The 10,445-nt window shown below is 37.1% G+C and overlaps 1 protein-coding gene across 5 annotated transcripts; it reads right to left on the bottom strand.

Annotated features, from left to right (window-relative positions):
- Positions 1-1,184: 1,184 nt before the first annotated feature.
- Positions 1,185-10,083, bottom strand: LOC113349639 (protein ALWAYS EARLY 2-like). 5 transcript variants are annotated; one of them, XM_026593642.1, is made up of 21 exons: positions 9,941-10,048; positions 8,880-9,005; positions 8,666-8,764; positions 8,407-8,469; positions 7,922-7,999; positions 7,616-7,805; positions 6,977-7,227; positions 6,536-6,887; positions 6,323-6,400; positions 5,942-6,090; positions 5,807-5,854; positions 5,643-5,705; positions 5,074-5,397; positions 4,757-4,935; positions 4,255-4,537; positions 3,914-4,156; positions 3,302-3,451; positions 2,628-2,771; positions 2,328-2,543; positions 1,763-2,038; positions 1,185-1,611 (listed from the first exon to the last, which is right to left on the bottom strand). In XM_026593642.1, the coding sequence occupies exons 2-21, from the start codon at positions 8,985-8,987 to the stop codon at positions 1,447-1,449; spliced, it is 3,459 nt and encodes a 1,152-aa protein (XP_026449427.1). In that variant the 5' UTR covers positions 8,988-9,005; positions 9,941-10,048; the 3' UTR covers positions 1,185-1,446. The 5 variants fall into 5 exon arrangements, with proteins under 5 accessions (XP_026449427.1, XP_026449424.1, XP_026449423.1 ...); XM_026593639.1 differs by having other exon boundaries at positions 5,807-6,090; positions 10,023-10,083; XM_026593638.1 differs by having other exon boundaries at positions 5,807-6,090.
- Between the last annotated feature and the right edge of the window lie 362 nt (positions 10,084-10,445).

The following is a 10,445-nucleotide window of genomic DNA, read 5'->3' as shown; positions in this document are numbered from 1 at the left end:
CATGCACCAACTTCCTTTTCTACATGGATTAGTTTTTCTACATCGGTGGAGCGGGTGGGCAAAAATACATATTTTGACCCATGCGATATGCGCGTATGCCATGCACCAAGTTCGCGGGTGGGCAAAAATACATATTTTGACCCATGCGATATGCGGGTGGGAAAAAATATATACTTTTACCCATGCGATATGCGCGTATGCCATGCACCAAGTTAGCGGGTGGGTAAAAATACATATTCCGACCCATGTGATATGCGGGTGGGCAAAATACATATTTTGACCCATCCGATATGCGCGTATGCCATGAACCAAGTTCCTTTTCTACATGGATTTATTTTTCTACATGGGTGGAGCGGGTGGGCAAAAATACATATTTTGACCCATACGATATGCGGGTGGGCAAAAATACATATTTTGACCCATGCGATATGCGCGTATGCCATGCACCAAGTTCCTTTTCTACATGGATTTATTTTTTGGCGAGATTTCTTTAGGAAATTAATTCTAAAATTATTTCTTAAGAGTCAAATTTATGGGTAAATTCCTTTTACATGTTTTTTACTTATTTTTGAAGAAAACCAAAACCTAACTTGATTTGCAAGTATTTTCATCCTATAAATACAACTCGAAATTCTGTTTTCAAGATAAAAGAAGCGACCATCTTTCTGTCTATTTTTCTTCATCTTCTTGCGGCGTTTTACTTCCCTCCCCGTTGCTGAGTTCAAGAGTGGGTAACTTGCGTTGTGCTAACTCAAGTTATATCGGGCAGTCTTATCCTGGACACATCTTCGCTTTGAGGGGTTTAGCATTACTCAACTCGAGTATACCCGCGAACTAATGTGTTAAGGGCAACTTGTTGAATTTGTGATTCTGTCTCATCAAGGTGTTTCAGTAGAATTATTTCACATTAGTTCTTTACGTATTATACGTGCTGTTCATTGTTGCAAGATTCCAACACTTGGATGATGGTGATATCCAAAAAACTAAATCTTTATCATCCGAATGATGGTGTCATTCCAGACCACTTCTGGATTATCTTAAGTAGACTAACATAAAACTGCAATTCAATTTTATTATATGTAGTGAGGTTTTATCTATGCCCTTCGCACGTAGAGAGCGCAAGGACGGAGCTTCATCTCTTCGGGATATTCTGAAAACTTAAAATGAACTAAATACAAGAAGGAAGTTGGGTAACCGTGAAAGTGGCTGCTTTATTATTAGCATTATCCTTTGTTCCCAAACCTTGCTAGCCGGAGGGCAGCAAACAAGAGAATGAAAACAAAAAAAATAAAGGAGGCAGCAATTGCTCAAGTAACACATTAAGAAAAAACGAAGAAAAAAACCCCGAAAGGATTCAGCTTTATACTTCCATTACTACCCTGCTAATGGATATTTACACAACAGACACAACTCTTGGATTAGGTGACAGAAACCTTTTAATCTTCTCTAGGTTGGTATAAGCGCCAATATTTGGTTCTTGACTAGACCCATGCACAACCGAATCTCTTGATAAATTGGAAGGTTTCGAGAACAACAAGGTTGCAAACTTGTAAAGGCCGAGTCTAGAATCTGAGCCACTTCAGCTGGTGGATATTGTCTCTCCGTACATGTCTGCAGGTTCAAAGAACGAAAACAATTACCCAGTCTTAATAACCAATGGTAACCTATTAACAATGTTGCATGATAATAAAGCCACTCGTACTGTACATGTAAACAAGTTTAAGTGTACTTCAAATGTTAAAATGAGAAGAGTAAACTTCACCTGAACCATGAGTAAAGTGGCCAGGCAAGAGGAAATAAGGTCCTTCGGGATTTGTACTTCATTGGCATCAAATGTAGAGTTGTTCTGCTTTGTACCATTTGAATAAACTGCCATTACTGGCTTAGCAGCATCTTGATAATGAAAACTGCCACCATTTATCAGATCTGTTGAAGTGAAGGATCTCACTTCTGTTCCATTCTGATGAGTACTTGCAGAATCTAAAGCGTCTCCAATGCTTCCAAAAGCATCTTCTCCGTCTTTACAAGATAATAGTGCCTGGAGCATCAAGTATTTAAGAAGAAAAATTACAATAAAAAGACGCAACAGAAAAGGGAGCTCTTATCTAATAGAACTAGACAAATCAATAGAACTCTATAAACTCAATATGATCAACAAAAAGAATGAACCACTGTTTTTAATTTTCATTTTCATTTTAAGCAGAGCAAGCACAAGAGGTAACACATAGTACATGGTATTGTCCGACTAGTGATGTTGGATTGGTTGCCATGCACAGGTGTTTCCCAAACAATGAAAGAAAAGGACCAATAATATATTACGTGCCTACCTGCACAGCTACGTCTACCATTGTTTGCGCTTTCACTCTCGAGCTTTCCAGAATTCCAACCACGTGCGATGCTGCTTCTTGAGGGAGAAAAGCTGAGGCATCAATAGAATTGAATGGCCCAACAGGCACACCTGAACCTGGCTTTGACGTTTGCCAAGGTGGGGAGTTTCCTTGGTAGGTGTTGCGTTTTCTCAAATATATAAGAGCAGAGGAAACCTGAAAGCAAAATAATTTTCAAATGTTATTTTAGAGGAAGGCCAAAAGTATGAAAGTCAGCGCAGCTGGAGGGAAGCCGCATGCCTGATCATTGGCTTCCTTGAGCTGTATGAGTACCGTGGCATATTGTTTTTTAAAAGGATCGTGATCCTTCAGAGAGTTGTCTCCATTTATTTGATTTTCATGTACTTCGTCGTTCATACGACTAAGCTCCGACACCAATGCTTCCTAGAAAAACAATGTTAATGAACACGTCAGTACTTACTAATAAAAATATATACATATATAAGACACATCTAAATGAACATCCAGAATTCACTACAATATGCATAATTATTAAAATATATCGAAACAAAAGAAATATATGGATAATATGCTGAAGGGTAACACTGTCTTCCAAACTCTGGATAAAGAGTGATGGATAATATGCTGAAGGGTAACACTGTCTAACAAGCTAGGCAACATTGTTATAAAATCTAAGACCTTCTTTAACGATTATCATTCCGAAGCCAGAAACAAACATGGCACCACACAAGGACATGTGGAGACAGAAACACTAAATTCTAATGCCTAACGAAGTCTCAGAAGACCTAGCGCCAATGGTAAAACGTATGCAAACCATCTAACAATAAAATTTATACAAATGATCACCTTGACAAGCACCACCAATAAAAAATAGAGAAATAGTTTGATAAGAGTACATAACATTCAAATGTGACTGTTAACGAGACATGAGTTTTAGTGTCCATGTGCAGAACCTTTTTCTCCAGAGCCCGACTCAACTCTGAAAGAGCTCGGATATCAGCTTCCCTTGCTTGTATCTGAGCCAGAGTACATGGTTGAGTATATGCAGCCTTCAGTTCATTCGCTGCAGCTTTAGCCTCAGCAATGTCACTGACCGTATCTCCCTGAAAAAGGTTTCAAGTGAAAATATATGAGAAGAGCAAGTGTCAAACCACACCTACAATCCAAGTTTCCTTCTAAAATAGAACATAATATTTATACACACAACAAAATAAAAATGTTCAAAACATAAATGGCCCAGAAGGAGCTACATCAGTTCTTATGTGTTGAGTGTGAGGGTCCACTCGCCCAACATTCACATGTTTAGGCTCTAAGTCTTTGGCTAAACAGTAGTTCCATGGGGCTTTCCTTTTGCAGTCAAATTAACATAGTCCCGAATCAATTTATTCTGAGGAACCAAAAAATAAATCATTCCAAAAATATACCAAAGCCTTTGATTATTTTTTTTAGCAGAACCCCTTTTATCGGCACTCTGCAAGGATAAAAGTTGAACTAGGAACACACTTCAACCTTCACAGCCAATTAACTAAATATTATACTCAGATGAAATGATTGACACTACTGACCTCTGCTTTCTTTATCAAAGTGTTCATAGGATAAATTGGTGACGATAATTGGGATGAAACGTCTGCTGTCTCCAGCTTCGCACTTGGGGCAATGCTATTGTAACCTCCAGTTGTCCTATCTTTGGATTGATTATTCAACTTAGGATCATTTAAGTTCTCAGACAATCTACCAGCAGCAATATTCTGCCTTCTAAGTGCCTCAGGCATATTTTCAAATGCATTTAGAGGCATGCAGTCAATATCCTGTAAAAGACACCCCAAAACCCAGAATTTGCCTCGGTCAAAATGTTAAGAACATAATAAGAATATAAGAGATGAATAAAAGTTACAGAACACATTACCATAACAAACTCAACTCCTAACTCAGGCCGGTCAAACTGAATTCGACACCTATTACGATCGACTGTTAATACACTTCCATCATGAAATTCTCTTGTCCTGGGATGACATGCAATAACACGTTGCCCAACTGACAAAGGTCGGGCCAAATCTGTAGGAAGTCCATCCCTTGTACCATTACGCAATTCGGTATAATGTGTTCTAACAGATTCTCGGTACTGCTCAAGTTTCTCCTTTTCTTCACGTAAGAATTGTTGTGATAACCTTCGAGGCTTGCCAAGTGAGCTGCGTCAACAAGCCAGTTTGAAATGAAGAATAAGTATGCTATACGTAAACGATAAAGAAAACTTCTAAAATGTAATCCTATTGATGAGGGAGGCATACTGCGATGCAAAATATTGTGTACTTAAGACAATTCCCATCTTTACGTTTATTGAGCTAAACATATTTATTTTTTGGCAAACATAAACAGATAATAAACGTGATATGAATAAAAAATCATACCTCCTTATTACACCCCACTCAACTCGAGTTAACCTTGGAACATGGCCCAATCCCACATGATTTAGGTACTCTACAAACTCCTTTTTAGCAAACCAAGGGTAGTCAATAGCACTGTAGAACCATTCAAAAGCACACCATCTACGTAACATCGGAGATGACAGGCAACGAGAAAGCTTATCCTACAATGATATGCCAGAATAATCAATCTCAAAATTATGTAATTCAAGAAAGAGAGAGCTTACAAAATTACAACCCTAAAATTAATACTTAGTTGAGATTTTATAGAATCCGCAACTTCAGAGAATGGACAATCTTACCTTAATATCGAGTGTGCCATCTTGAGAAGTATGTTTACCAGGTCGCTTACTACCCATATCCTCAGAAAAGTTGGATACCCTGCGGATCAATGACTTCTGTAGATTCATCTTACGTCTACTTTCATGCTTAGTTGGTAGGAAAACCTGGTTTGGAGTGGGAACTTGTTCAGTTGATAAAGCTGCATCAGTCCCTGGTCTAACTAGATCAGTACTTGAAGAAGTAAGTTCAGGAGGTCTGAATGATTTCCCTTGTTTAGCAATAACAGCAGCTGCAGCAACACGTTTAGCTTTCATAGTAGATTTCTTTACATTTTCTTCGAGGGCCTAAAGAAAATGTGCAGAGGAGTTACAGTGTGTAAATGTTATAGAAAGACTGTGAACTCCTAGGCATTATAGGCTATAGCATGGGATACTTTTACAAACATGATCAAATTCTATTTTGAGCATACTAACAGCATTGGGTGCCATAAAATTATTGGTAACTATCCTACTGAAATCTAAGAACCACACTTCATCCACCTAACATACAAGAATATCATCACATGAGAAATTAAAGTTAAGAAACGTACCTCGATTTGTTGGCGTTCATCTGGAAGCAAGTCGCTATGACTTTCATTTGTTGGACTCTGCATCTGGTCAACGAATTTTGTATTATTATCATATAGTCTTGTAACACAAGAAAATACGCATTACAAGATAATTATATTTTAAATGTCTAGTTCTGCAATCTTACTTTTGCTGCAAAATGTTTGCGTTTTAGTTTTTGTCCTTTGATGGTAGTCTGTGAAGGTGGTTTCTTTTCTTCAGTAAGAGAATTAACGTCAAAACTCGAGCCTTTAATTGATTTAGCACTTCTCAAGGTAGTTACCTCAACCTCACGTAGAGACTTCTCTTTAACCCCTGAGAAATTTGATTTATCCCTTTGACGAATTGTAGAAAAGGTTTCATGTCTACTAAAGTTATCAACATTACCACGACTTCCCCTTCCCCTTTCTCCCTTGAACTGCACTGATGACTCTAAACAAAAAAGTAAAATCAGCCAGTATATTTATATAAGCAAAAGAAACAGCTAGTGAAGCTAATACGTACTTAAAATGGAAAATATTGCAAAATCTAGAGCTCCACACAACCAAAAGGAGACAGAAGGAATGGAGAATCGTAGGCAATTTAAGCTCTATAAATCTGTAGTTAAGATAAAAATATATGCAAGGTATTAATCATATTACCAAAACAGAATTGACATCCTTACCAGATTCATCCACAGCTGCTGGCTCAAGCTCCAGAGACATATTAGCCAAGAAGGTTAGACCATCTAGTGCTTGCTTTTCTGATACCAACAAACAAAACACAGATAATAAATGGAGAATAAGAATAAGATTTGACTTCACCGGCCTCAAAGATAATTAGACTCAATATATTTTTTGTAAGCTAAAACTAAGAAAAAAAAAAGTAAAAAACGTACCATCTTCTTTTAGCTCTTTGTTTTTCTTTCTAGGTCGTACATATCTTGAATCTGTAACCTCATCTTCAGCCTGTTCTTTGACATAACTCAAATTAAGCCCTTCTTCTGTGCCACTACATGCTTCCCTATCTTCATCACGATGGCAGTTTTCAATATCCTTTGGTTTTCTGCCAAGAGATTTCTTTCCCTTCTTTTGAACACCCACTGTACCAACACCCCTGGCATCCATCATGTAGATAGAATTTCGGTAAAAATCTCCATTTTCAGCTTCCCTGCTCCCTAAGCTATCCTCTAAATAGTTCTCATCAGTTATACCGCGATGCTTAGTGCTACTCTTGTCCCAATCAAGTTGCTAAATTGCATTGGAAACAAATGAAATTTAATTCAACTTTCAAAAGAACATTTAGTTAACACAATACAAAGGTGTAACAATAGCATTACCCTCCTCCGTTCACTTTTCCGAGAAGACGAGGGTCTAAGGTGTTCAGATCTTCTCTTAGGTGTATGAGAAACTTGAGGAGAACCCCCTCTTTGCAAAGCCTCTGCCAGTGTTAATGCTGCCCCATGGGCAACTTCTTCATCATGCGCATCTAAATCCGACTTCAGACCTCGTTTATTGGGTGTAACAAACTTTTCGCGTTCATGAGAAACAGGATAACGAGGTGTTCTTTTCCCAACAGCACGTCGACCGCCTATACAAGTCCACAAAAATACATTGCAGAACAAAGTTAAGATTCAACCAAGACATGTTAAAAAGAGGCTGACAGCATTAACTCCACAAAAAGGGAAATGATATGGTCTACCAAGGACTTAAAAGAATATAAGAGAAAAGATAGCTTTCACAGCAGGTTTTATTCATCGAATGCTGTCATTCCATGGAGGATGGCGAAGTACCTAGTCATACCATGTTCACATTTTTCGAGAACACTTGCATGGAATTTTTTGTGCAATTGTAAAATACTTAACAATCTGTTTGAACTTTGGAAGTATCCCTGCTCGCATAAAAACCAAAATAAAGAAAAAAGAATGAAAACCCAAAAATTGCTGCTGACACTGCCGTGGCATAAGAAGAGGGTTTACCATTAGTGCGCTTCTTCTTCACAGAAAAACACCCATTGTTTGAAGAAAGTGGTGGAAACTTCAGCAAATCAGGAACGTCCGCATCCGTTCCTCTTGAGCCATTAACATGATATTTTCCGCGAGCACGCTTTGCCGGCTTTTGAGATACCCCTGGGGCATCATCACTTTCTCGGTCACTTTCACTCCCATCCTAATAATCATTGACAATTTTTTCAACTTCAGTTTCATAATAAATATCACATAGAGGCGCAGGATAAAAACAGCTACAAGTAAAATAACAGCACCCATAACCAATTTCTATCTCACCATAATGCAGTAATGGTCAGTCATCATTGCTATTAGCCCAGCTACTGATGCCGTCCCCTCTGGAAGAGATAAGTACGCCTGGAAGACAAGAACATCACATCAAAGAGGAATACCGTACATGAGTTAAAAGTAGCCAACAATGTAACAAAGAATTAATAGCGTAAGAGAGTTAATCACAGAAAAGAGGAAAGAGAGTTTGAATTCGGACACTAAAACGGGTGAACAAGAGACCTTTCTTGAGTTTTTATGTCAATCACGGTTAGCACTAAAAGGTAAAGGCCTCGTCACTAGGATACAATAATGTAAAAGTGCTATAAGCTGAAAAAAGCTCTGAAAGAAGGAAAAACGAAAGAGAAGCCGCTTTGAGATTACATTACAAAACTATTTGAATCAATGCAAGCCATTCACAAGAACTGAAACCTATAGAACAAAAAATAGAAGGATACCAGGCTATCATTCAAGTTACAGTAAAGCCTCAAGCTTACCCTGTTCATATGGTACAGAGCCTCCACCATTTCCGTGGATCTGTTACGCACCACACCAGCTACCTAAAAATCCAAATGAACCAGTAATCTGTAAGACATAGAGCAAAAACAACTTCACATGTTTTTAAGATAGCAGATTATCTATCTTGACATAGAAGACGCTGAATACACACATCTGGCACAAAAGCAATAATTATGACTGCAAACATTTTAAGCAATTCGCTATAAAATAGAAATAAGCTTTTAGAAGCCACCAAACCTTTTTCCAGTCTTTCTCATACTTCCGATATGCTTCATAGAAGCGTTTAAGCTCTTCCTTGCTCCACTGGGGTCCTAACATATCAGTTAGTTTCCTCTTCTGCGTAGCAAAAGTAATTCATCATTAAGCGCTTAGATAACAGAAACAACATGGACTTCAGTCTGAATGAAAAAGATTCAGTTCAGTTTTGAAAAAGCAAAGAGAAGTGACCGACCCTTTGTCTACTTTTGTTCCCTCCACTGCCTCCATCTTTATCCGGAGACTCCTCATTAAGCTTACCAAACCGTTTATTGCTTATACTTCTGGATTTCCTTGTCGCCATGGAATCAGTCTCTATTTCCTAAAACCAAATACCAAACAACACATCAGATCACAAACAAACAAGTAATTTAAATTACCTAAAATTAGAAAATCACATTGTTCTGAAAAATTCAAAATTTTGACATAAATAAGTATAATTTGACTAGATTGGTATCACGAAAGATAAAAACTGAAAGAAACACTTGGAACACCAAATCAATTACGTCCATCGCTCCGAAAAACAAAAAATCAGATTCGATTATGCTGAATCGGGAAATCACAAAGCAAAAACCCTAATTCCACAAAAGAATCAAACGAGACATGGGAATACATCGAAACCCCCACAATCGAACCCCAACACATAAGAAATAAAATTCAAAAAATCAAAATATATTTTTTTTCAAATAAGTGATGACGACGAACTCAAATCAATAGAAGAAAGTCGATATCAAATAACAGTAACAACATAATATAAAACAAAATGCATTAATCGAAAAAGTTAAAGCACTTCCTTAATCTGAAAAATCCAGGAAAAAGAAAAAAAAATCAAGCACAGAAAAGAGTAGGTCAAAAAATATAAAAATTCAAAAATTTGAATCAGATGAAATCCAGAATGAAATCAGAATTCAAAGAGAAGTCCGACACTTGAAAAACTTAATCACTTCCTCAAATTCAAAAATCCAAAAACAAAATCAAAAAAAAAGTAGGTCAATTTTATTTTATTTTGAAACTGACACAGATCTTTTTTATTTTTTTTTAAAAATGCAAAAACGAAAGAAAAAAAATCAACGAAAATCAATCACATAACAAAATTCAAATTCAACTCAGAAGATGTAATTGTTTCAAGGGTTTTAGACTGTCAAATCCGTAATTCAAAGATCTGAAAACAAACAAACAAGTAATCGAAATTGTCATACAACAAACGAAACCCTAAGACTGTAAGATCAAAGAGAAAACTCTGACTTTGAATCTTACCCTAAACTTGTTTCTCAGATCTTTAGAGAAAGAGAGAGAGTTTTAGAAGAAGGGGGAGAAGGAGAAGAGAAGAGGGCATTACCGCGAAAATTGAGAAAATTGAATATTATGAGGCGATGGAGTATTCCCTTTTTATATATTCATTTTTAATTTTAAATTTTTAAAATTTATTGGAAAAGGAAATAGGGAATTTATACTATATCAGTCAAAATACGGCTTGTTGTGTTCTCTGGTCCCACTAATGCACACGTGGGTTATTCTTTTTGAATTTGGACCGTGCGATTACCTACATCTTGTTATGATAGGGTTAGCATTGTGATTGAAACATTTCACCCGCCATTTCATTCGGATGCATAATACGTAACGTTTTTTGTGTGAAAAATAAGAAAATTCTATGTAACGTTTTAGTATACCGTTTTCTCGGTTAAAGCAGGGATGTTTTAGGTAATCCCTATGATAAAGGTGGAAAATTCAATTCCTTGCGGCCTACATTTATGTGCTAGGG

The sequence above is a fragment of the Papaver somniferum genome, chromosome 2, assembly GCF_003573695.1.
Source record: "Papaver somniferum cultivar HN1 chromosome 2, ASM357369v1, whole genome shotgun sequence".
NCBI classification, from domain to species: Eukaryota; Viridiplantae; Streptophyta; class Magnoliopsida; order Ranunculales; family Papaveraceae; genus Papaver; species Papaver somniferum.
This window is presented reverse-complemented; position numbering and strand designations above follow the sequence as displayed.

Bases quoted from the DNA above. Each gene is read 5' to 3' on its own strand.
- LOC113349639 (XM_026593639.1), bottom strand. From the start codon at position 8,987: ATGGCGACAAGGAAATCCAGAAGTATAAGCAATAAACGGTTTGGTAAG. The intron at 8,765-8,879 runs GTCGGTCACTTC...TTTGCTACGCAG, and splicing joins GGAACAAAAGTAGACAAAGG to AAGAGGAAACTAACTGATAT. The intron at 2,544-2,627 runs GCATGCGGCTTC...TTTTGCTTTCAG, and splicing joins TCAAGGAAGCCAATGATCAG to GTTTCCTCTGCTCTTATATA.